This window comes from Sabethes cyaneus, chromosome 2, assembly GCF_943734655.1.
Source record: "Sabethes cyaneus chromosome 2, idSabCyanKW18_F2, whole genome shotgun sequence".
Taxonomy (NCBI): Eukaryota; Metazoa; Arthropoda; class Insecta; order Diptera; family Culicidae; genus Sabethes; species Sabethes cyaneus.
This window is the reverse complement of record NC_071354.1, coordinates 136561712-136589471: the sequence shown is the minus strand read 5'-3', so window position 1 is coordinate 136589471 and position 27760 is coordinate 136561712. Positions and strand designations below refer to the sequence as shown.

At 35.9% G+C, this 27760-nt stretch overlaps 2 protein-coding genes across 2 annotated transcripts in view; both read left to right on the top strand.

Moving 5' to 3' along the window:
• Nucleotides 1–202: 202 nt before the first annotated feature.
• On the top strand, nt 203–3128 carry LOC128737728 (protein wech). Its single transcript, XM_053832427.1, is given in 4 exon segments — nt 203–420; nt 464–2342; nt 2400–2552; nt 2958–3128. Coding segments are annotated over 4 exon segments (2418 nt in total). The 5' UTR covers nt 203–205.
• Nucleotides 3129–21308: 18180 nt separating this feature from the next.
• LOC128736043 (uncharacterized) overlaps nt 21309–27760 on the top strand; it is a 16914-nt gene continuing 10462 nt past the window's right edge. The window contains exon 1 of the mRNA XM_053830527.1: nt 21309–21904. The gene's annotated coding sequence lies outside the window, so the exon portion shown is untranslated. The remainder of the gene's footprint in view (nt 21905–27760) is intronic.

The following is a 27760-nucleotide window of genomic DNA, read 5'->3' as shown; positions in this document are numbered from 1 at the left end:
TAAATCAAGAAATCATAAATCATACACCATTAAACCATATTATTAAATCATAAAATCATTAATTTTTTATGCCAAAAACTTGAATTATAATAAAAATTTAGAATATGTTTATGGCAATATAGTTCAATTCAATACAGTGCATTGGAATCCATTGAAACTCTAAATCTCCAGACTTCATTGTTTTTATTTGTCTTTCAGAACCGCTATGGCACTTTTATCAAATGGTGCTTCATCAATGCAGATAACACCAGCGTCTGGTAACGCAGCGCCAGCAAAAAGTGATAACAACACTGACTTTAAATCCAATGACCATATATTCTTCTCGAACCTGTTTGGTGGATTACCACGTTGGGATGCGTCAGGAAAAGTTAGTACAGGACCGGTAACGGTGCCACACAGGTATTTATTAATTTGCTAGAAGTTTCTAGAAGTATTTATCACTTATTTAAACATATATTTTTAGTGGTAGTAGCAGCAATCCTAGTTTTAGTCACAATCTTTCATTGGATCGTGATAGTATTAGTATGTCCGATAATGTACTATTTTCTAACGTGCTTGGTGCGATCGGAACTACCACTGGGACCATCCCAGGCAATGATATTCTAGGTGCAATAGGAACTCAGATAACACCGAGTACTTCACCTCACACGAATTCTTCCAATGAAAGCTCTCATACGCCTGGTGTAGCATGTGGTCGCTGTGACACGCACGCAATCAGCCGTTGTTTGGACTGCAATGATGTACTGTGTGAAGATTGCGCTCATATTCACAGCAAAAATAATTTTGCTAAAGATCACTGTGTGATCCCAATTCACACGATCTCGCCGCTAGGATCGACCGCGGGAGCACTAAGTGTTTCAATGGCAAACGAGCCACATTGTGACGTGCATGGAGAAGTATTACGCTATCTTTGCGAAACTTGCAAAAAGATTGTTTGCCAGGAATGCACACTATGGGATCACAAGGATCATTCCTGTATTCCAGTATCCAACATCTCACAAGGTGCATCGGAGAAAATAATTTCTATTTTGGAGAGTGGAAAGCTTGGAACTAAATATATCAAAGCTAGTATTGATCGAGCTGTAGCCTATTCGCAAGCAGTTGAAAGAGATGCAATGGAAGCTTCGGCAAGAATTCGTAAAGCAATGCGTCATTTTGTTTTGGCAGCCGAGGATCGCGAGCGAACACTGTTAGAGCGGGTAGAAAAGTTTCGCCAACAAAAGTCTACCTCGCTTTCCGACCAGATGGCGGGTCTGCGAACCGCATTGGCAGGTCTTGCTCAGACATCAGATATGTTATCCAAAGCTCTTGACTCAGTAGGCAACATGAGTACTATGGACATAGCCAAAACCCTTACAAGCGGTGAAAGTCAGATGGAACAATTTGCTGCCATGTACAAAAACCTTCAACCAAAGGAGGAGTTTATCACTTTTGTCCCACCGAATTTCGAACTTCTTCAAGATATACGCATGCAAGGTGAAGTATTGCTAGTAAATCAACGAAGCAATCCAATTTCCAATGTTTCAAATATGTGTATTCAACCACCAAGTGGTAATATTTTAACTCGACGTCCCATCGTTAGAAGCACGACGCCTGCACAACGCCCCAATTCATCTTCTTCTTGGGATCAAATTCCGCCAACGAAACCTGTTCTTGGAACAACATCTGGACCTATTGGGATTGGTCCTATTCCAGGAATGCCAATCTTTGGACAATGTATTCCTGGTTGTACATCCCATGTATCAACTAAACCAGCTGTCGGGCCCAGCCTGACATTCGGATTTGACGGTCATGAAGATGGCCAAGTTTCACGTCCATGGGGTATTGCCGTCGATAAAGAAGGGCATATCTTAGTTGCTGACCGTCGAAATAATCGCGTACAAGTTTATTATCCAGACGGTACATTTAAACTTAAGTTCGGTTCTAAGGGCACCGCCAATGGTCAGTTCGATCTGCCTGCTGGTATTTGCACCGATGCCCAAAATCGTATAATTGTCGTTGATAAGGATAACCATCGTGTTCAAATTTTTTCTCCAAATGGTCTATTCCTGTTGAAATTTGGTGTTTATGGTAAAGAATGTGGCCAGTTCCAGTATCCGTGGGATGTGGCAGTTAACGTAAAAGGAGAAATACTTGTTACGGATTCTAGAAATCATCGAATCCAACTGTTCAACTCGGAAGGACAATTCATTTCACGCTTTAGCTTCGACGGAGTTAATCATAGCCGTTATTTGAAAGGCTTAACTACACCACGTGGTGCCTGTTTCACGCCACAAGGAGATATTATAGTATCGGATTTCGAAAATCATCGGCTACTTTTGGTAGATTCTACTTTGACAAAGGTATTTTTAAATGTATTTAACAAATTATTAAAAAATTAATATTTTTCGTAAATACAGACACTCGCTACAAAGGGTCATGAAGGTTCAGCAGTACACGAATTCAGTCGTCCATCGGGAATTTGCTGCGACGATGATGGCAGAGTAATAGTGGCAGATTCTAAAAATCAAAGAGTACTCATCTTTTCGGCACAGCTGGAGTTTTTGTGGGCCGTAAGTTTATTTATTTTTCATTTCAACGTTGTAAATTGTCGCGATACATGCTCCGAACCATTGTATTGTACCAACCTTGAATTTGCGTTGCATGTCAATAAATAGATCTTTCTGTGTTGCTAATTGTCGCGAAAATCGGTTCTATTATTGTTTCGAATCAAATACTTTCAATAGATTAATGTGACTTTGATACATGTGATAGGTTAACGTTTGTGAAAGTTACTTTAAGAATTATACAAAATAGTCTCGTTTTCGATTTAGTTTCAGTTTTTGAACAAAAATTATGAATGCACAGCCATAGCAAGCAGAATCGCTTAAACAGTAACTTAGAATTAATTAGCACTTTTCTTGTTACTTCTTTCAATTTACACTTCTTCATGACTTAATTGCTTTTCTTATTTTCAGGTTGAAATACGCCCTTCATCGCATAATCTACTTGCAATAGGCATGGATGAGAAGGATCGACCAAGTGATGTTGCCTTGTTACCTGATGGCCGTCTTGTGGTGATGGTCGAAACTTCGCCGGATGCTCGTGATCAGTGCAGTCCACAAAAAACTTTTATTCAAATTTACTAGAAAAATCTAACTGTTTATTATGTTCTGTTTCTCTATTTTATTTGCCAGCGTTCGCTTTCGAACGAAGTGGCTTCCATTTTAAAATTTTTTTAATGACTAGACCAATTTTACACGGATTAACGTTGCTACCTCTCGCAGAATGAAAATCATATTTTTTGTGCTGAGCGTTTTGACACAAGTATAGTGATATTGAGCAAGCACTCACATTTTATACACTTTTATCACGATATAGACAAGGAACCAGTTTTGGTAGGTAATCCTAATAGTACAAGGACACGAGCATGATTGACTAAACCATAGTACAAGTTAGTAAGTAACGAGTTGTGACTGATAGATATGGTTTAGCAGCTGGAATAGTAATTTCCGACGTGCAACCAAAAGCTAGGAAAATGTTTTCCACGAAGACTTTGCAGCACAAAAGACTGAAAAGAGAGGAAGAAGCCAGTTCACGTCACTTACTCCTAATTTTAAAATACTGCAATCGTATCCTATAACGGAGTGAATTTTCTGTTTTCCGTCACATTGTTTTTGTTTCCATTTTCTTTATTCATCACATCGTAAAAATAGCAGATCTAAGAGATTAAGACGATTATTGGTATAATGTTATTTAAATCAGATATTTTCCAAGAAAATTACTAGTTTGCATGATGCAGGCATTTAAATATCGCTTTTATATCCAATGAATTGTAACATAACTATTACTATGGATGCTGTTCATCTAATTGTATGTTTTGCAGCTAGTGAGCAATATTTTTAATTTTATGAGTATTATGCCAAGCAGGTTGGTGATTTAGTTTAATTTTAAGCTGAAAAATTTACTTAGTAAAACACTGTGAATGTAACCGTTGCATGTTAAAACATGTCCCAGTCAAAATTTATTCAAAGCAGAGCATTAAAAATGACTTAATTTGATTTTTCATTCACACACACACCTATACATCACACACACCATTAGTCGCATCCATTTTCTTAAGTATAATTACTTTTGATCCAGTAACACTGAAGATACTTCAATAGAAGATTCCTCATTGGTGCAATGAAATGTCACAGTTGTTGTTATCAATGCAGGAGCATTCTCTAAAAACACCCAGTAGATAATAACGATTATGAAAAGCAAATTATAAGCAGCAAAGCCCGCTTTTTAACAAAAAGCCGCTGAACTTGTGATTCTGTATGCGAAGCAAAGTTAAACTGACAACAACAAAAAAACGTGAAACGAAAGCGAAAAAGGAAGTGAAGCTAGTGCCAGTAGAACAGGTGAAAAGTTTTCTTGAAAAGAAAGAAAAAAGGAAGGATGTTTCGATTTACAATCGATTCAACTGCTGCTTGAAACGTACCTATAACGATGAATACAATTCGCTGTAAAATGGAACAAATCAAACATGCAAGCAAACATGCAAGTGTTGCCATAAAATCTCAAAGACAAGAAATGCATTAAAAAAGGCAATTTGATAATATATCGGATCGCGGAAAATAATGAACTAATCTCAAACAAAAGCGAAGTGGAAACAAACGAGCAGACATAAAAAATTAGCATAACATCATGTTTCGTTCGAGTACCGTAATTTAATCAAATTAACACATTGGCTCTGGAACAGCCAGATCTGCGATTTCCACTTTACTGAATATTATTTAAAAAATAATACAAAATATACTTTAGTGTAAATTATACTTAGCGCATAAACATTGATAACCACCATTCGACATGTTGAAGCGAAATGTATGTGTTCCCGTGCTTTGATGTGCTTTTTAAAATTCCAAAATAGTATAAATTAGTTTGATTCTAGCCGAAGCCAATTCAGTAAACAAACGGATAAGTGCGTGAAATTTTGTTTAAATATAAGATCAAAATTATTTCTACCATTTGATTGGATAATTTAGATTGGATGCAGTAGATTCAAAATGCAATTGAAATGCAATTTAGATATGTAATGAATGTTAACATAACAGCAGAACGTAAAATTTTCGCTCTTATGGACGGCTAAAAAAAAATAACTGATATATTAATGAGAATGAAAAAATCGAAAATTTAATTTTAAGTTGACTGATCGAAACCAGTAAGACTGAGAAGTTCGACTGAGGATGTAAACGGATGATACAAAGAAAATGAAAAAATCTCCAAATTGTCTAGCATCAAATTTATTGTGTTCGTAAAATGTAACTAGATTCGATTAGAGCAGAATAAATCATCGACAAAACAGCGTGCAAATATGGAGCAATACTAAAGTTAAATAAGCGCGAACTATTATTTTACGGTTGGATATTTAGTACTTTTCGTAAAGCTCTATAACAAGTTGATAAACTAATCCGAATCCTCACCGAAATAAATTTACCCAAAGAAGAGAGGAGTGCAACTGTAATCCATAGTTTATGATAAACTCAACAGAAAACAAGCAAAATAGATATTCGGTCTGACCTGGATGAAAGTTCCTGCTTGGAAAAAACTATAATTCACTTAATTGTGCTATTAATTTCACTAATATACGTATAGTATGAAAAATCTTTTTATTTTTATTTTTCTCTTTAGTGTAAGAATGGCTTCTACTTTTGAAACGCCAAAATGTGTTCGACGAAAATATACACACCGAATTCACAATTTAGATCAAATATACACAATAGCGTAGATAATAAAATATATTAAAAACAACACGAAAGTACAACATTTTCATTAATATCGATGAATATATACATGAAGAGGAAAGAATAATGCAAATTATACCTAGAACACTACAATGGAACATAGTTGAATAATTGCAAATAGTTACCATAGAAGAATAATTTTTTAAGAAATATTTTAAAATTTACAACATAAAACAACAATTATTTGATGAAAACTCTAAAACGCACTTTATACACATGGAAATATGCTACTATACTCTAATAAATAAAAATGGGTTTCAACCAAAAAAAGCACGTCTTGTAATATGTCGTTTCTTTAAAATCTATTATAACACACAGCAAAGTGCTCAGAAAAATTAAAATTTTTGTTGTTGTTGGTAAGCGAAATGATGTCTGTAACCCAGTGCTAATCGATAAAAAAATCCACGACAAAAAGTTCTTTGACCTGATACTAGCCTGATTATTAGTTGTTGATCCGATGATCTGACAATTTTATATTGACCCGTTGAGACAAGGTAAGGCTCATCTTGCATGCTTTTCAACATCATTCTTGAGGGGGTGTTCCGACGAGCGGACAGCAAAGGTAGTCAATTTCTAGGCTTCCCAGATGACTTCGATGTTATAGCCAGAAATTTGCAGAGAATGTCATTAACTACCTGACCGATTTGAAAAAAATAAAATAAAAACACGCACAAGTGAACGAATACAGAATACTTCATTATCTGTTTGTAGAATATTCAAAGAATTACCGGCGCTATTTTCGATATTCATGCATACTTTTATTAAGGTTCAAACGCATGTCATTGAAACAGGTTTTTATTAGAATAATCAAGGCTGTAATTTTGCAGCACGGCAACACGGCTAAGTACAAACGGAAAACGGGGAATGGTATAGGCGTATGAACCATGAGCTGCAGGCACTACTTGGATAGTTTCCCATATCGATATCTGGTAAAAGTCAAGAGGCTACAGTGAACCGGTCACGCTGCAAGAATGACGGACAACTGTGCAGTGAAATCTGTTCTCTTCAAGAGCCCCACCGGCACTAGGAATAGAGGGGCCCAACGCGTTAGATGGCTTGACCAGGTTGAAGCCGACTTGCGTGTGTCGAGACGGTCAACGAATTAGCGGCGAGTAGCCCAGGATCGTGTCAGTGGAGAGTAACTCTAAATACAGCTCGTGCCATCCCGGCCCTATGCCGCTAAAGGAGGAAAGTGTTATGTTAATCACTTATTTATTTAATATTCAAAAGCAAAGCCTTAGGTATAACCGTCTTTAGATATTATCCTTCTTTATCGACAGACTTCGCAGCCGGTTGTTAGAGTACAGGACAATTACGGGGCTAGTGTAACGATCCTACTGACTCTAGCAGCACCGCCCAGCCGAGATTCGAACATAAGACGTCTGGTTTATTAGACCAGTATCGAACCTCGAAGCGAACTAACCGGTTCACATTTAATACTCTAGTTTTTTAATGTAGCCGTAATGCCGCCCACCTTAATGTGGCGTTCCAAGCAGTTTCTTGTTTTGCTTAAGGGAAGCGCCGGCCGTGCGCATAACAGTCCCATTTATATAGGAAACTCCATAGAAAATGGGACTGTTGTGCGAGTAGCGGCAGTCTTGTGCGTTGAAAGAGAAATGCGAGCGTCATGTCAGTTCATCAGTGACTTGTTCTCCTGATTTCTTGGTCGACAGACTTCGCAGCCAGAGTAATTCCTAGATCCTATATGTTAGATAGCGACCGGCTTGTTTGACCAGTCTCGTACGTCGTGGCCAACTGGAAGGAAACAGTTAGCAATTAATGGAACTCTCATCTTCTGTTGCGAACCTATCATTTATTAAGTAAGGCTGGCAACTACAGCGAGACAGATGCTATTCGGGATCACTTAGTTTATAGCACTAGTTACCGTGAACCCAGGTAATTCCGATCAGTACCTAATTCCGATCACTCAACCAAAGTAGCCGACTTTTAAAAGATTGAACTAAAATTCATAGTTCAAGGGCTATGGGGATTCTCATTAACTATGGTTTTTGATTCAATTTTCAGAAAATCGACTACTTTAGTTGAGTGATCGCAATTAAGAGCTGATCGGAATTACCTGCGTTCACGGCACCCTTCGGCGACGAAAATTAGATGTTCTTGGACAGCATGCTTTTTTTAAGATTGTTCCGTTTAAGATTGTTGTTTAATGTTCCGAGATTTTACTTTCCGCCTTACAGAAGTGGCAAATATCATTTTGTACAAAACGGAGAACTCGGAGGTAACAGGCCCTATGAATAAAAGAGTTAAATACCCGTCTATTTTTGAATATCAATAGGGTAAGAACCCCACAATTCGCCCCCTCCCCAGAATTCGCCCTCCCATTGGTATTCCCGTGATTTAACTCAATATATAGTTGAAATATAAGTTGTTAGTTTAATTTATATTCATTTTAACTCAGTTTTCAGTTATTTGAATAGAATTCGTTGTGTTGTTTTATGTATTTTAATGATTTAATGTGGTTTGAAAAATAGGTAATGTATTTAAGAGATTTAAGAGTTTTCGCCCTCATCTATCAAGTTCAAATTCAAAAAATCAAATTCAAAATCAAATCTATGCAAATATGCCACACATAAGCAAATGCAAGTCACAATCGATTAGTTTGTTCGCTGATTTATGTTTATCAAAATGGTGAGTAAAAAGTAAAGAATAAATAATATTTTGATGCAGAAAGCACATCATATCTTCATTTGAATTCGTCTAACAAAAGAATTATCTGCTAAACATGGGCTAATGGGGTTTCTACCAAACGAACTGTTGAATTAGCAATAATCGACATCGAAATTGATAATAAGATTAAAACCGCACGAATTAATAAGACGCGCATAATATTCTCAAAAATCACAATTTTTCTTGTCATGAGAATAAATCTGTCATGAATAAAACTTTGAAAAGTATTTAATGTGCAATGCAGACAACAAAGAAATAATCGTGTTGATAAAATAGAATATTTCGATAATATCATGAAAATTCTAATAGCTTAGCATTACAAACCCGGTCTAACCAAAAATGCTAGTTAAGAATTCCAAGTTATGTCAAAAAATATCCTAGTTGAGTAGGTAAGATGGGTATGCTTACCAGTTACCAGGAATATTTAATACTGTAAACCGACATACCCATTTACAGACAGTGATTTACTAAACAATTTTTTTTCTTCATCTTTTTATTGACTATATTAAGCAGTTAAGCTTAGTTATTTCTTGGGGAAGAGGTTAGGTTGTGGACTCGAGTCTCACCTTCGATTAGTCAATATATATAGCCGAATATCAAGATTTTCCAGTTCAACTAATTTTTTATTGTTCACAGTAAACATTTACTCTTTCCCAAAAAATTACTAAACAATGATATAAGTAATCAACAAAGGACCAGAAAAAGCACTATTCATTTTAAATATCTTTGACGAGTGTCAAAAGCCTTATTTTACTGCAATGAAAATAAACATTTAGTAAAAACCCACCTTCTCTGTGTTTTTTAGTTTTACTGAATCAGGTATCAGGAGGTGATGATGATCAGTTTATTTCAATTTAGATTAACATTTAACGAATTCCTGATACAAATTGATTGCCATATTAAGCACTGGATAGACATCATCTTAAAGTTAAATAATAGTAACAACAATTCTAACAAAATAATTGAGGTTATTTGGGAAATTTGCAACAAATAACAAGTGGGCGAAATCTGGGTCACATGGGGGACGAATTTTGGATCGCTATGGACGAAATGTGGTACTAGAGGTTCCTGCACAAAATTGGCTTTTTTGCTATCAAATTTCAATTTTCGCGATTCCTAATAGCCAAAATAGATAGAATATTAATATATAGTCCTACTTGTCTGAGTTCAGGGCTGATTTTATAATAATATGGCGATTTATTCATTTTACAGCATAAAAACCTGATAAAAGGGGCGAATTCTGGGGTCGTTACCCTATACCGGTGCACAGTGGCGCTCCTCCATACAAAGCTTGGCCAAAAGTTACTTCAAATCGGCTGAATATAACATCTTTAACTAATTTTGGATCACTGATTTCAAATTTGGGATCAGAGATCGAAAAAACTGATTGGTCATTAGGGTGGTTCACAAAATTAAAAAAAAAAATAGTTTCGTTTTTACTTGTTTCATTGTGGTTTTTGTTTTTGAGATGGCAAATTTTGTATTTGCCGTTGAAAGCATAAAAAACTTGTATCATAATGCATTAGGATGGTTCACAAACCATAAAAAAAACTATTAAAAGATGTGGCTTTTCGGTCTCGGGTTTCTTACGAAAACTTTATTTTACGTTTTCGGCTGACGTTTTGAAGGTCTATGCCTTCATCCTCGGAGCAACTATTGTTATAAAACATTACAATTATTTAAACAATCTTCGTCATTACAAATTACTGACCAACTTACAATTAATTTTAGAACTGATACGAACAATTTAAATGTGGCATATTCGGGTATTTTGCATTCACTTGCTCAGTAACCGTCTAATTTTTGCTCTCTTTCTCTCCGTCTCTCAAATTAAATACAGTATAAACTTCGTTTACAGCAGCATATTAGAAAGTTCATATTGGATTAATCGGTCTGGTTGTGATTTGCGTGGAAGGTTATAGTGTAAGTTAGAATTTTAAATTATCTTATACAATAGTTAGTTGTAAAAAGTCCGTTTCCGTTCATTTTGTTATACTTTCAGTATAGAGGGTTAAACAAAATCAACATTCTCACGTTTAAATGTAAACACTTGACTAAGAAAACATTTGTTAACGTTGTAAGTAATTGTATGTGTAATGACGAAGATTGTTTAAATAATTGTAATGTTTTATAACAATAGTTGCTCCGAGGATGAAGGCATAGACCTTCGAAACGTCAGCCGAAAACGTAAAATAAAGTTTTCGTAAGAAACTCGAGACCGAAAATCCACATCTTTTAATACAAATACAACGGTCTATTATAATTATCATAAAAAAATTATTACAAAAAAAAAAACTTTGGTAAATTGCGATATCTACTAAGCCCGTTCAAACTATAGAATTAGCTCTTCGAAGCGCCATCGTAAGGTATCTTCACTATATAAAAATAAATTCAAATCGGTTCAGTAATTCAACAGTTACGAATTTTTAAAGAAAGAAAATTGGTCAAAAATGATGATTTTTGGCATCACCCTAACTCAGAAAAAGACACCCTAAGCGCCAACTAAAAAGTCAGGGGTCTAAAATTTTCCGAAAAGAAACAACTACACAAAATTTGATGCCCCCGAGCATTTCTAATTAGGACTTTCGTGGAATTCTCCTATGGAAGAGAAAATCATTCCTTCATGTAAGAAATCACTTCTAATATACCCGTCAAAAAGTCGACATTACTTCCTTAGCTCAGCAAAGCGCAGAAAGCCACCTTGATTTCCAAAAAGTAGAGAAAATTTCCTATAAGATACATTTAACGTGATCGTTTTCTGACGTTTCCCGCCATACTTTCTTGATCGCTGAATATTGGTGTTGAGTTTCCCATACATTTTGTATGGAAGAACAAAATATCATTCTTCAACATGTTCAACTTCAGACATTTGTCAAACATTCATTTTAACTTCAAATTGGCTAGAATTTTCAGGTTAACCTCCCAAAGTATTCCAGAAAATGATAAAAATATAATAATGGAAAAAGCTTGAAATTGGATTTTTGACTTTTGGCCAGCCTTGCGCCATAGTGCGGTGGTATACTGTAAAAGGGCAAAAAATATATTTTTTCGGGAATAGTTTTAGCTTCAAAAATATGTTGGCTCCAATATCGGAAAATAACCAAGATTGAAAATTCGTAGAAAAACAGCTTGCAATTAGTGCTGATTTTTTTTAATTGAATGGATTGCTTGATTTGAATTGTAACGCGAAATACAACGAGCGAGGACGAGTTTGAAGTGGCCAATCAAACAATTGTGGCACTTGAATTTTTATTCGCAAAAAATTTGCAGACATAATGCTTCAATTCATGTTGGAACAACTTGATACTCGAAGCTTTGATATTGTTATCGGATTATTAAAAGCTATCAAAGAATGAATTGAGGGAAAACGATCGAAAGACGAGGAGCTTTTCGTTTTCTGGATCAATTATGCTTTCAAAAGATCTGATAGCAGGAAAGCTTTTGGTTGTTGGCCAGTTGATTATTAAGTTCAACTTAGAACTGTTGACTTACAGCTATTAATTATTAATTTTGAACTTTTAGTTCGTAGCTTTTTGTGCCTTCACACGTCGACTGTTAGATCTAGAAAATTTGATCCGGTTCCTTAGCTGCTCAGTGTGGCATCCTGGTATTTATACCCATTGGTAAAAATACAGGGGGCTAAACCTAGAAGAGATCGACTAAGTTTTTTTTTGAACTTAAAATTATCTTACAGATAATTCCAACTAATTGCTAATTTGCAGTTAATTACCGACACGAAGAATTTGAATAGAATTTTGGATGCTAACTTACAACACCTATGCAGTTAAAAAGCTAATATACAACAACGTGCAATATAAAATGCCAGATATGCTGATTTGCTGGTTATGTTAATGCTTATGCTTATTTTTTTCACAGTAAAGTAGAAAACAACTCCCCTCATTGCTTAGCCAGAAAGCGGATAGCAATATTCGCCGTGATTGTATTGCTGTTGCAGTTGAAACCGTAATAATCGACTTGCGACTTTCGGTTTTATTCTTGTTCTGTGTGTCGCAACTATGTCGCACGTGGTGCGCTGTATACCGCATCAATGTGCGAACACAGCGCAGCACGTGCGACGTAGTTGCGACACATAGAACAAGAACGTCGTCGCACGTCGATTATTACAGTTTTCAACTGCAACATCAATACCACATTTCGCCGAATACCATTTCGCGAAAAACCTTAAGTGGAATGAATATTTTTTTGGAATGGAGAAGAAAGAGCGGGAAGGTGAGGGGGGGAGCTTTTTGGTAGCTACACTTAACAAGTAGTCGTTGTGATTCCTACCTTTTGTCCAATGCTGGACATGCGCATGACGGGTGTTGTGGGTTCAAATCCGGTTATAATCTTAGATTATAACTTGGTTCGACCCATGAACCTTCTAGCAAAGGTGGGAGTCACAACGACTACTTGTTAAGCGTAGCTACCAATAATCCCCCCCCCCCTCACCATCCCGCTCTTTGTCACCCATTCCAAAAAATTTTCATTGCTTTCCCCTACCGTTCCTCAATCAATTGTAGAACCACCGTTTCAAAAGAAATCTTTTTGTTTATATGCTTTAAAAATGGTTGAACTGTTAATTAGAGCAGGCAACAGCATCTAGATACGGCCATTGGAATGTGTAATTATTGGAAATTTTGCTTTTTATTTTACAAACGCATTTTCAAATATTGTATAGGGGAGAGTAGTCAACAGTGAGACAACAGGAACAGTGAGACATCGGGAATAGCTTCGCCATAAAACATACAAGATCCATGATATTTTCCTGCAAAGTAAAGTTTGTGAATCTATATCACATAATACAGTTTGAGAAAAACTTGGTAATTTTTTAGTATATTTTTTAACAAAAGTCGTTTTTGGGGGGGTCAAAGTAAATTTTATTGCGATCATTTTCAGGTGATTTTTAACGGCAAATCGCATAACTACTCCAAATTAAATTTACTACATGGCATCTCATAGGAATGAGAGATTAAAATAAAAAAATATAAGACCATCGAATTGTTTGCGAACACCACTATTTCACTATTTCTTATAAAACATTCCTATTGGGAACAGTGAGACAAACAGATGTGGGTAATTTGCAAAAAAAAAATTTGTGTTGAATTGTAAATCAATCCATATAAATTGATTGTAAATGAGTTCTGAAGTGTAAGTTGAAGGTCAGATAACCAGGTTTTGACCTTTATATGAATATTAATGTAGATGTGAGAAAAATCAGAATTTTCAATAATGCACAACAATAATGTATCCTTTATGCACAAAATAAACAGTACGACCTCTAAACTATTTTTTGTAACCAAAAAATATGGTTTAAGTTTAATTCTAATATGTGTCTCAGTATTCAATACTCGTTGTCTCACTCTTCCCACCTACTGGGGAACAGTGAGCCAAAAACACACCTTCACATTTGCGTTTGTAACTATTTTATCTTTCAACCAAAAGGGCTGAAACTTTTTTTCAGACAACTAGAAGGATATACCTTTCAAATGGATTGAAGACCTCGTTGGTAACTATCACCAAAAAAATTTTAAAATTTTTGGAAAAAAAGTGTCTCACTGTAGACGTCTCTCCCCTATGCGTAAATTGTCACATTTTGTGACATTGATTAAGTATTAAAATTAAAATAAGTAATTGTAAAGTAAAATTTAATTGTTAATAAAATTTTGAAATGTACACATTTGAAAAATACACAAAATACTGAGGCATTATCGTGCCTGCACGATTGTTTCAAAGTTTAAATTAGACTTCTTTAAGTAAGTGTAAAAACAAACCGAAAATGACCTAACAATCTTTATTTTTAAACCTTCAAAAAGCAATTGATAGGTATTGATAGAGATAGAAACCTGATCACAAAAGGCAAATGTTCACACGGTCCACTTTTTGCAGAAAGAACATGGGAAAGAACAGATGGAATTTTCATTTTACTTTGAAGTTTAGTTTTTGCTTGGTTCGTTGGTAACAATTAAAGATGTTGAATAATAAAACATATCGATTGATGGTACCCTTGACAAGAACTTTGCTTTCAATTATGCATCAAGCTTTTACACTTTTAGTAACAGGATTTCACCTTTTCGACTGTTAACTTTGATCAATGATAGACGAACGGCTCACAGGTTATGCAAATGCACCGATTCGCAAGAAAGAAAGCTTGAGCGAATGATTCTCGAAGAATAAACACGTGGTTTGAGCTACGTGGCGGAAACTACCGAACAAGCTTCGGTCGTCTAAATTTTTTTGAAAAAATCATTAGTTTTTATTTCAGGCTTCAATTCTGCAGTCTTTTACGCTTATTTTGATATTAATTTTGTAATGATCCGACCACGCGAAGTTGCCCGAAAACGATTACATACAGAAGCGTTCCGGTGCAGCGTGGAACAACCTCTTCGGAATAAAACGCCGCACTGTGGGATGAAACCCAAATCTAGGTGGACAAAAGTAATTACGCTAAAACCGTTAGTCCTAGGTATATAATATGTTCGGAGTAAATTTGTTATTTTAACGCCGCACTGAAACGCTCTGTATACGATCGTTTTTCGGCCACTTCCCGTGGTTGGATCATTACAAAATTAGTATCAAAATAAGCGGAAAAGACTGCAGAATTGAAACCCGAAATAAAAAAATAATGATTTTTTCAAAAATTTTAGACGGTTTATGTCCCCTTAATGAGAAGGCAAGGCTGGCACACGCTATGTCCGAAAGCAATTATTATTTAACTTCCATGCACCTCAGATTTTTCTTCACAGGATGTTAGTATTGGCCAAAACAATTAATTTAGAGAAGGTCTTAAAATATTCTACCTTGGGTTTTTAACAAAATTCAATTTTCAAGGTTATATAGGGGTCATTCCCTCTCAAATGAGCATATTCGTTGTAATCGACCACCTCCGATTTCAACCAAATTTGGTATAATTGCTCATTCCGACCCCACATTCAATTTCTCAAAGTTTTGTACAGATTGATCAATCCCCCTTGCAGTGACGCTTCTCTATTTTTCTTAGATTTTCGAAAAAACTCATTTTTCATTGGATGTCACTGCAAGGGGGATTGATCAATCCCTACAAAACTTTGGGAAATTGACTGTGGGGTCGGAATGAGTTATTATACCAAATTTGGTTGAAATCGGAGGTGGTCGTTTACAACGGATATGATCACTTGAGAGGAAATGGCCCCTATATAACCTTGAAAATTGAATTTTATAAAAAAACCCAAGATAGAATAATTTAAGACCTTCTCTAAATTAATTGTTTTGACTAATACTAACATCCTGTGAAGAAAAATCTGAGGTGCATGAAAGTTAAATAATAATTGTCTTCGGACCTAGCGTGTGGCATCTTCTATATATTTGGAGCATAAGTAATATCTTTAGCATTGGATTTCGAAAAGTTCAATTAAGAGTTCTTAACTCTATTGATTGTTATCTCGTAATATATTATTTTTTCAAAAAATGTTATTTTGCTGTGATTTTTTTTATTGTACCTACGCATTTATTTACAAATTCGTTTGAAACGTTATTGATATTGATATAATATTTGAAAAAATAGAGCGTATAACAGTTCTATACTGCAGAACTAAATTGTAGAATTAAAACGGCGTGTTGGGGTTGTTGATTTGATAGAGTTGTCTCGAACTTACGTTTAGATACACTAATGCGACATTATTTAAATAGATAAACAATGTAAACACAATAGAATAATAAAACAACTTTTGATGGCATAAGTGACTGAAAAAATGCAATAATATTAAATTGAACTGCAAAGACAATTTTAACTGTTGTATGATTATATTCTATTTTGATAGGTTATAAATTTTCGAATTGTCATAAAATTTGGATTTGAACAGACATTTTCATTCAAGAAAATCGATAAATTTCAACAACCGAAGAAAAGAAACATTCTTGAACAGAACGATGGGCACGCTTGATACAGTAGTACGAATGAAGCATACGCAGATTATAAACCATTAATATTTTTTTCTCGGTACATACCGCTCAATTGCTGAGGTGTCATAAGGTTAATCACTTTGAGAGATTAGTTACTCTTAAACAAGTATGTGGGAGCTATTATTAAGCACGTTTGATTATCCCACAAGTATAAAAACCATTCATTTACTCATTGGCATACTTGCATATCTGAAGTACCACCATCTAACAATTGTCTAAATTGTACAATGCAAAAGAGTCAAGGAAGATTTTACTAAGCAGATTATGAACATATTTATACGGTTTATGTGGAATGATGCGATACAGCATTGCCATATTGAGTTTGCTTGTTTAAGTTTTTTTCTTATCCACTGGAATTTTAATTAACCTACATTGATGCACTTAAGGGTGGTTTTATGAGAGACTGGCTTTCATTTTCTAATACAATACACAAAAATTGCAAATAGTACATGAACCGATTTGCCATGAACCATTTGATTCGATAAATTGGTGTCTGTCATTTATTTTGAGATAATATTATCCAAATGTTGGCTGTGACTACGCTTGAGGTGGTCCAGTTTTGCATCACATTGCCGAGCGTTTAGAGCCTCTCACAAGTGATCCGTGTAATATTGTATTCCAAGGCCTGTACCGTTATTGGTTGGGGGACTGGGGGTATAATGCCCACGTTAAGAAAAATATCGTATTATTCGTCAATGCAGAATGCATTCAAAGAAATTAAAAAATAAGCCCTAAGGTAAAACACATGCTACAACATGCTCCTCCTAAAGCATAAAAATCAATAAAGCACGTTTAAATCGTGAAATTTTATAAGGCATTTGAAAATTTGTTTCAAAATTTGAATTAACGTCCTCTCATTTTACGTCCGAAATTTGAATTAGCGTCCTCTTGTTTTACGTTCAAAATTTGAATTAACGTCGTCGTCAAAAATCATTAGGCGGTTTTAGAAAATTCGAAATATTATCTTTTCTTTCTACGTCTAAAATTCGAATTAACGTCCACTTTTTTACGTCCAAAATTTGAATTAATGTCCTCTCGTTTGACGTCCAAAATTTGAATTAACGTCTTCTCGTTTTACGTCCAAAATTTGAATTAAAGTCCTCTCGTTTTACGTTCAAAATTTGAATTAACGTCCTCTCGTTTTACGTGCAAAATTTTAATTAACGTCCACTTTTTTACGACCGATTTTTTACGTCCCCCCAATAGTGGACGTAAAACGAGATTTGAGTGTATCTAAAAGTTATAAAAATCGGTCAGCACTGAGCTTTTAGAATACGTTAAAACTTGTTCTTGCAATCAAAGCCTTATCTAAATATTTTTTTTAATCTCTTCTTTTATTCTCATATTTTGTATTGTCAATTGCAAGGAAAATTGTACCATCCAAAGTGCGATATCGCTCATAAAAGTGCTATTTTGCTTTAAATCGTCTCGGTATCTTCGGCGCACTTTGTCGTTATCTTCCAACCAATAAGTGCGCCGAAGATACCGAAACGATTTAATGCAAAATAGCACTTTCATGAGCGATATCGCACTTTGGATGGTACAATTTTCCTTGCAATTGACAATATAGTCTTCATATATTACATTCTTGAAGAATTCTCCGCTACTGAATAGGAGATTCCGTTTCATATGCCGGTCAATTTCTATCATTAGTCCACTATCTATTCATGATGCATGTTACACGCATACGTACATACGAAATAAGTGCTTATTAGTGAAAAAAATAAACACTGAACAATATTTTTTAAAGTTTAACGTCTCGTGGGCTTGGCAGAACTTCTGCCGTTTCTCTCATTATTAAAATTTCTCCTTCAGGGCTGCTAATGCAACTCTACACTCTTAAATGATTCTACCCGTAAATAAGTCAGATTTAGCACTGACAAACTGACATGACACATAGAAGAAAATCCTTTAAAAACCATCGTCCTATACATTTTGCTTGCACACTAGCACCCTAGAGTAGCTTGCATTTGCACGCTTTTATGCTGTAGGGTTTTTACATTTGTATGGTTTTATACTGAAATTGTATACTACGGTAAATAAACTCGCGGAAAGTTAAAGTGTTTAACAGAACGGTTTTTAAACGAATATGAACGCGTGATTTTAATGAGGTCCTCGCTATCATTACCTTGAATCTGCGAGAAAATATCAAATCAAATTAAACCACTATGAGTACCCAGTGACTTTGCGGACGCTTTCATTATCTATCGTGATAAATCGACAAACTTATTTAACAAGACCGACGAAATCGTTTCCGCTTTCGGTACAATGGATTCGCGCGGAACTAGCTTGTTTTGTTTGAAGAATAACTGGCGGTAGCATAATATTTTTACCCGATACAGTTGCGATATAGTTTATATGTGCCGAATTAAGGCCCAGCTATGCTCGACGGATTTTGTTTTTTTTTTGCTGACATATCGCGTTGGGTCGACGGATAGTGGACATCAAACGTATTTCGATATCAGGGACTTGCCGTGCGCGATTTTAAGTCGATCAAATGGACTGAAAGCGTTTTTCGTCGGTAAACTGAGTGCTCGTGTATCGATGCATCAGAATTTCACTGTCTTGCGATGACTAGTCAAATCCGTTCTGACACCGTTCGCGTGTTCAAGAAATAATGATCGCACCTCCTACCTCGGTGGATCCAGATCAGTACCTTTTCACTAACATCAACTCCTTCCTGTGACACTTGTGGACGATGCAGAGGATTCCTCGGTCTCTAGTAGCAACAAGTGCCCGATTAACATTCCTTCCCTTCCTTAATTGACCTGCATGGACGTGGCCAGCTTTGCTATTGATCACTATAAAGGCTTGGATCACCAGTAGTTGCACATTGAGAATGATTCGCTATTCCTGAGCATCATTTTGATGGTTCTTTGTGCAATTTCAGCTGATCTAGATCAATCGCGGGCAACACACGGGCGGTCAAACTATGCTATGCTTGTATGGTTTTATACTGAAATCTCGAAGCAACACTCGCGCGCCGCGGTGTGGTCATGTTGCGAAACATGCTTTTTTGAAAAATGAGTGGTTTTTGAATGGACGATGGAATTTACGCGAGTGTCTCGTCTGTTTGTCTGTGGATTTAGCTAAAGGTAGGTTGAAACTACTCAAAATGTCCTTAAAGTGTACAAACTCAAATTTTGGGTGAAAAATTCAACCAATTTTGGCTACTTGCTACCGATAATTGAATTATTCTCTGTGACAAATAACGCACTTTCAAGTTCCTACTACAAATTATTTGGTTGAAAAACTACTCAAAATCTGAGTTTGTACACTTTAAGGGCATTTTGAGTAGTTTTAACCAAGTTTTAGCTAAATTCAACCAATTTACGGGTAAACTCATTTAAGAGTGTAGATCTAGAGAATTAAAGTCATCATAAGGATGGTCAACATCGACTGTCCTAGAAAGTATGGATGCAGGATCTATTCCATTTTTGTGGCTGCGTCCTCTCAGCAATTGTGCAGTGGACTTTCAACAGAAGAATGTCAAAAAATTGTGCACAAATTATGTACAGAACCCCGATTGTCACTGAGAAACTAAAGTGAAATGGACAAAAATGGAAGGTGTAAGTAAGAAAGCAATGCGAACAACGATCGTTTCACAACAAGGCGAACAAGGTTCGTTTGGGATCGTATAATGAAGACGTTTGACGAGCAAAATAAGAAGGTATCAGTACGGAATGTGGCCACAAAGATGGAGAAAACAAACGCTTAACGCGCAAGAGAACGTCTGATTCGGCGAACCCATGAGGCGCAGCAGTACATTGTTATACGATTTGGTACCTGTCGATAGATAGCAGAAATTGACAACACTGAATTGTTGTACTAATCTTATTTTAACGGTAAATAAATAGCAAAACCTAGGTGCTACATTCCGTTTTCGAAACTTGAGCTTCGGTTTTTATACGACAGGCTTAAGAGACAGACAGCTGTAAGAGTACAGCATAATTGTGGGGCTAGTGCTATGATCCTATTGCCTCTAACAGCCTTTCCCAGCTGAGATTCAAACATACATTTTAATCATATAGGGTAGTCGTACCAGTAATAATAAGTGTACCAGTAATGGTGAAAATTCGAGCCGTTTCATTATTTTGTGATCCCGACGTGAAATCTTCCTTAGAATCAATACTATGTGTTGATAAGACATTCGACAACGTCATGAAACGAATTCAAGTGAAAAAGAGCACTGATGCTGGACTTTTTGTCTTGATGAATCCGCTGTTCCAGCGGCTATTGATCCCGTAATCTCTATCTACTCAGATTTAATAGACTGATATTACAAATATTGAAGCTACAGAGGTGATAAAAGTGAATTAAAATAAATCTCACTACCGAAATTACGCTAGCTATTAGAGCAAATGTATGTTATCTCATATACCTGTACGACGGAATGTCATGAAGGTATTTAATCATTGATACTCAGGTGTGTTTTAAAAGAATCCTACGACACATCACGTGGATTAAGCTAGGTACGTCTATTTCTAAACATTAATGCACGCAGAATAGCGCTACACGATGTGTTATATTTGTGATTTGCAAATATTACTACTCGTTGTTTCTAATTAACAACGTCACAAAATGTAAATTCCACAGGACTTGTCTCAAGTCGTTATTATTGACAGCTCCTCTCTCAAAGTCCCTGGTCAAAAAGCCATTTGTTGTGGCGATATGTGGTGAGGGGTGCAACGTGAAGTCAACAAGCGTGCGAATAACATTGGACTTGAATTTTCTTTCCTCATACGCCTGCTCGCAGCCAATAGACATCAGTATCAGTCTCATAGTGAAGTGACTAGCTGAACCGTGCCGTTTTAGTATCAGCTATGGTCTCGATTGAGGCGGTCTTTTGTCAGGTTGTCCCCATGCGCGAAGAAAGGCGAATCAGAATCGCGTTCGTGTGAAGCTTTCTGTTATGGATTAATTTTTTTATTGTCTTTCGGTTGTTGTTCAGCTTGTTGGCGAATTGCGGTTTTGGTGGTGAATTACATTGTTCTGATAGTTGGAGGGAGAAAAACAATTTTGGCAAACGAACGACAAGTCAGTTTGGTGTTTGTGAAACAACAGTCAATTTCGGTTGAATCTTTAGAGTAAATCAGTTGAATAAATCGAGTGTTTGAATTCTCAGACGAAGTTAATAGTGATTTGTGGGGAAGAATATTATTTTGTTAATCCGGTATTTTGAGCTTCTGTTGAGCTAAATCGCTCTTAGTATTTAATTTACACGGAAGCAGTGTATATACTACAAAGGAGTGTAGCAATCCATACCATTCTAAAACATAAAAAATACAATTAATTTATCAACAGTAAAAGTGATATCCGTCTGCTGCTTATAATGTCAGTCCACAAAGTGGAACACGCCGGTTAGGTTGTGCAACACGTACACAGTGCGTAAAGCCGATTTATAGGCCAATACGGTGACGATTCGCTGTGCTGGTTTCAGACAACAATACATTTAAATTTAACGCACCTTGGTTTAGCTGATTTGGAAAGAAAGGACCAGTAGCATCAACGTAAGTCGTGCAGTTAGTTTACACTTTATTTTTAAGTTGGCTATTTGATATAATATAATGTATTTTATTTAAATTAACCACCTTAACCGGTTCACATGAAGAATTCGGAAATGGGTTGGTGTGAGGAACAACCATGTTTTAAATACCAGTTTATTTTGACGACTAATCAATGCCATCCCGTTTGTATGGTCCAAAGCTGATAATAAGGTCGAATAAAAAACAGGTTTTTGATACCTTATTTTCTGTGATTGGAATCAGTAATTCGGCTAGGCTAGCGCGGCTTTGAAAACATTTCACTCTAAAACAACAGCATGTTATTCACATGCGTGGTGTAGTGTTTAGTTGATATATTTTACGACGACGCTAATTTTAAGTTGCTTTTGATATGTTTCATACAATTGGAATTGGTCGTTCAGTCAATAGATAAATGATGTAGAAGACGTTTGGTATTGATTTTCACAATAACCTGTCGATCCCGGGTTTGGAACTCCTTCATGGGTTTTCAAAATGTCTTTATAGACTGTTGTGATATGAAGAACAATATGTTTACAAAGTGCTGATAGTCTTTGTCTCAATATTTTAGCCAATACATATTGTTGTCTTGTTGTTATAAGTAATATTATTGGATTAGACGAAAGTAATGATTCAGGTTCTTTGCCCGCAAGGGAAAATTATCATTGTTTTTTATAGAACAAGGATCTACTATTAGATAATAGCGAAGACCTCTATAACAAGAGGGGTCTTCGATAATAGTTGAATATAATAGAAAAATTCTTTTACTCATATTTGAGATTCTACTAAGCACTCAAAGATGACTTTAAATTATTTTCATAAATTCATTTTCAAAAACGGCCGGCCAACCGATAAATAGATATTATGATATGGGAGGGTATTTTCAGCCTGGTTCTAAATTCAACCTACATTCTTTTTCTTTTTTTACTGCGCTTTCCCAAAATAAAAACTTTGCCGCCATATAACAATACTGAAACGATTGTAGCGCCCTTACGCTTTAATGCGTTATAACTATTTTCACACAATTTCACTAATTTGGCAGGTTTTTATTAAATGAACATTAACCACTGTTTCTCCACTAGCACTGAATTAGGCTGAAGAAATAGAAGCAATCGCTTATGTGTAACCGTTCTCGATGATACGATAAATACAGTATCACAGAACAATTTTTCTTCTTTTCATCAAGGAAGAACGGAAAAATTACAACGCTTCTACCATATTGACTAAAAATCCATAGTAAATTAATTATTTTGCTGGACAGCACTTGAAAATACCAACACATACCCTATGTGTATACCCTATTTTCCGGCAAATCGCTTGGTGCCTACTCCTTTTCCGTTTGTCAAGCCAAAACCAAACAAAATTTTAAGCGAACAAAACTTAAAGATCTAATTATTTCGTTTAAGGAAATCTGTAGAATCGAATAGGGTTTATACCATTCAGTTTAAACCACCTTAACTTTGTTTGGCTGAGTTCCCGTTATCAAACCAATCATACTAATTGATCTGTTACACGCCGGTAATCCACTATTCAAAATATAAAATAGCGTTTCGTAAGGGACGGAGTTGTAAGTTCATTGAAATCTGCCTAAGTTCACAGTGATCACTTTCGAACTAAGGAGTAATTCTCGTTGAAACGGGGCTACTACGATTTTTTGATAAAATTCAATATGGCGACTAAATCTAAGATGGTCGCAAAAAATTTTTTACTCCATTTGAAAGCTTAATTCTTCTTATTTACAGAACTGTTCCTGTTGGTTGTTTCATTGCAAATTTAGCAAATATCACATGATATAGATCTCGAGGTTTGCTAAAATTTCCATATTTTTGTAAACTGTTGGGCCCCTTGGCGAACGAGGGGTCCACTGTTTCGAGGTATTAAAAGTGTAATTATCATTTTTTTACCATTTTCAACAATCAAGTGCAAAAGTTCCAATATTTAAAGACCTCGTGTCAGTTTAGGCTCATCAAAATAAAGAAAAGCTCTAATTCACACTCACTATCATTAAGGTGCGTTTAAACTGGGCAATTGTTTGACAACATGTGGAATGCAACATGTGGTATGCGATATGTTGCTAGTTGTTGCTCAATGTTGCTTCTATCGCCACCTGAAAATTTGTGATACGTCGCCATAGTTGCTTGGAAACATCGGGTAACAGTTTGGAAAACGTTGGATGCTACATGTTGCCAATCTAAACGCACATTTAGGCTCATAAAAATAAAAATAAAAATATTATGCAACTTTTTCTTACCTCATTTGTTATACCGCATTTGCAAAAGTGAATGTAATCTACAATTTTTCTATATTGATTGCTGCATTATTTTTTCCATTTATGCCAGGAAAGGTTATTAAACGTTGTTATATAAATTGGACATTTGTTTGCTAATGATAAAGTTATTCAGCGTACGTACAAAAAAATAATGCAGTACTCAATTCAGCAAGATAGTAGATTGCATTCAGTTCTACAAATGTTTCATACATAACTATTAACGAATTTGCTTCTTTGAGGCAACACAGTCAAATGAGCGTGGGTGAGTGAATTCAAGCGCATCAACTCTGCCTTAAAATTATATTCTTCATATTTTCGGCATCACATATATTACCGCTATTCGCATAACAGTTCCATTTATATAGAGAACTCCATAGAAAATGGAACTATAATGCGAGTAGCGGCAGTATAGTTTTTTTTTTGCAAAACATGGGAGGGTTCACATTATTAAACACAATTGAGATAAAAAAATTGATATTTCAATGTAAACTACCATTCGAAAATTTCTACTGCTGTATGCCTATGTTCAAGTTTCAAGATTATTCAATGGTTTTTGTAAGAAAAATGGACGTGATGGTCATTTTTTGTCATGTTTTCTGAATTCAGTGGACAAAAATCTATATGAATCAGTCGAAAAATCTTGTGCAGTTTTTTTTGCAAAATGTATCAACAAGATATGGTTTAGGACAGAATTTTTTATGTTGTGAGCTGAAAAGAATTTTTTCGATATTTATGTCTCCTATAAAATTCACTTCATCGTTCATTGACAATTTTGTTGCGAAACGGTTTAAATACAAACAGCTACATTACAGACAGGGTTTCAAGATCTTAAAAAATGTATGCGATTGAAAAAATAACAAAGCAGCAATATGTTATCCTGCAAGCTTCACTAGTCATACCTTTTCGATATTGAAAACCACCTGTTTGTCACTTATGGTAGCGGTCAAAGTCAGACCGACAAATCAGATAGCCTGAACGAGCTATAAAAAATGTAAGGGTGCTTACAGGGTTAACGCGACTGTGACGCGACTTTCATTACAGTAATTAAACATGCAACTTTTTCCGCCGACAGCAATTTAAGTTGTGTCGTAGTTTAGCTTTAGACAACTTCACAGTAATCACAGTAATTAGAGTTCCAAAAACGTATTATAACTGAAAAATAGTTCAGAGGCATTGGTACATATCAATACAAAGCTGGCGAACATCGTATTTTGTGTTGTCAGGAACTACTGACTTATATTTCTCGGCTGTTGAATCGATTTCAACAGGTTTACTCTTTTCCGTGACATTTTTATCGTGAGCTGAATGTGCCAACTGGCAAATTTTAGTTGTTGCTTTAATTTTTTTAAGCAAACAAAATTAATCCAATTAGCCTTCTTCTATCAAGATTCTGCAAAAATATCGTCATGAATAGTTATTTGGCGTGCACCCGAACATCCTCTATATATCCGACATTTCCAATCCAAACATCGACTTAAAACCGGACCATCCATGGTAGCAAAAATTTGGTAAAAACGGTGATTTTTCATTGTTGTGTCACCGAACGCCACTATAGCAAGTATGGAAGCACTTCCAACCAAAATCAAATGTAAGATGCTGGTTGAACAATCCAGTCATCGTATGTTCGAATCTCGGCTGGGCGATGCGGCTAGAGTAAAGTGATTAGATTTTTTTGGATGAATGCGGGACATATTGTACGGCTTATTTGCTAAATCGGTTAATTTAGATTGGATCATTTAGAAATTGAGCACTTCATTTTAGCGATAGTGGCGCTCCCAGTGGTCGTGGATGCTAGCTTTTGGTAGCGTTGTGTTATTTGTAAACAGTTCTGCTCGGTATATTTTTTTCGCAGTTTAAAGGTAACGTGGTTTCGAGATATTCATCATGCAGGAGGAGAAATGAAAGTAATTATGTGCGGTCACCTGCAGAATCCATCAGCGTCGGTTCGGGAGCTGGTGGGACTGACTGATTATCCTAAAAGAGCTGTGGTGTGAGTAATTGAGGGTTGCAAGGAAACTCTCAGTGCTGCCCGCAAGGTGCAGACCGGACATTGAACTTGATCTCTTGATCGTCAACTGGCTGAAGGTCATTCGGAAAGTCAAGGCTGATCTCAGCATCACGGAATGACCGCTGTACTGTATGGCGAATCCGTCTCGGAATGACGACAAGTGTTACCGAGCAACTGGGGAGCCCAACAGAAGCCTCAAACAATCAACAAAGGCTAGAATCCGGTTTCGTGGGCTGTGCGGCCGGGTGGTGACGAAATGCGATGCATGTGTCTGACTCGATGATGGATAAGCTTCAGAGAAGGCCGATTTCAGCCAAACCCACGGGTTGCATTCTTCATACTCCAGCTCGCGGCTGGGGTTGTAGCAATCGTGGCGAAAATAGCGATTTTTTGATAAAATCCAACATGGCGGACAAAACCGTCAATTTTTTTTCGCTTCATTTGAAAGTCCACCTTCTTCTTAATAAAACCGTGTCGTATGTTTTTTATTTCATAGCAAATTTTGGAAATGTCACAATAATTATGTAAAATTATGAGCCTTGCTACAGATTATTGGTTGCTTCATTTAGTTAATGCAAATGCACACTTGATTTTATAAATGTTTCTTGTACCTTTTTTCAGTTTTCCAATGGTAAAATCCAATATGGCGTTCAAATCCAAGGTGGTCGACAAATTTTTTTTACTCTATTAGAATGCCCTGTTTTTTTTCTTCACAGAACCATGCCATTTGTTAGTTGTTTCATTGCAGATATAAGGAATATCACATTATATAGATCTCCAGGTTTGCTGAAAATTAATTTTTTTTGAAACTTTCGGACCCATTGGCGAACGAGGGACTTACTGTTTCGAGGTGCATGTGCATAAGTTCAAATATTGGAAGACTTTGTGTCAGTGGTGGCCCCGTTTCAGCGAGAATTACGCAACGGTAGTTTTCCACAACGTCTGGAGGGAACGTCCGGAGGGGAGCTTTACCCCTAGCTTGGGTAAAGAGGAACGGTATCCAACTTCTTAAGTGTTGCTTCAATAATTCTCCCTTACCTAATTTTACGCTCTTTCCCCTTCACGCCTTGTCCCATTCTATCTCGATACTATAATCTGTAGAACAAATATCTGTTATGAAAAAGGATCGGGAAATCGCTCAGTTATTAGCGCACAAAACCTAAATAATTTTTAGTGAATGTATTAGGTAGCTCAATAAATGTTTCATCGTAACTTTCAACGAATTTGCCTCTATGTAGCAGTACTGACGAATGAGCATAAGTGAGCGTATTTGAGTGAACCATTTCCGCTTTAATTGCTCTGCTTCTTCCATCATGTATAGTTTGGGCAATGGGCATTTTTCATTATTTTTTCTACATTCAGAGAACAAAAATCTGCAAGAATTAGTCGAAAAATGTTATACAATTTTTTATGCAAACTATAATTTTAACACGCACAGCATGTACACAATTTGATTCATGACAGTTTTTTTATCTCACTGCTATTAAGGTTATTCACGCTAACATGCTAGAGAAAGAAGTTTTCTAAAATTTTAAAGCTTCAAACAATAAACCTAGTAAATGATTTC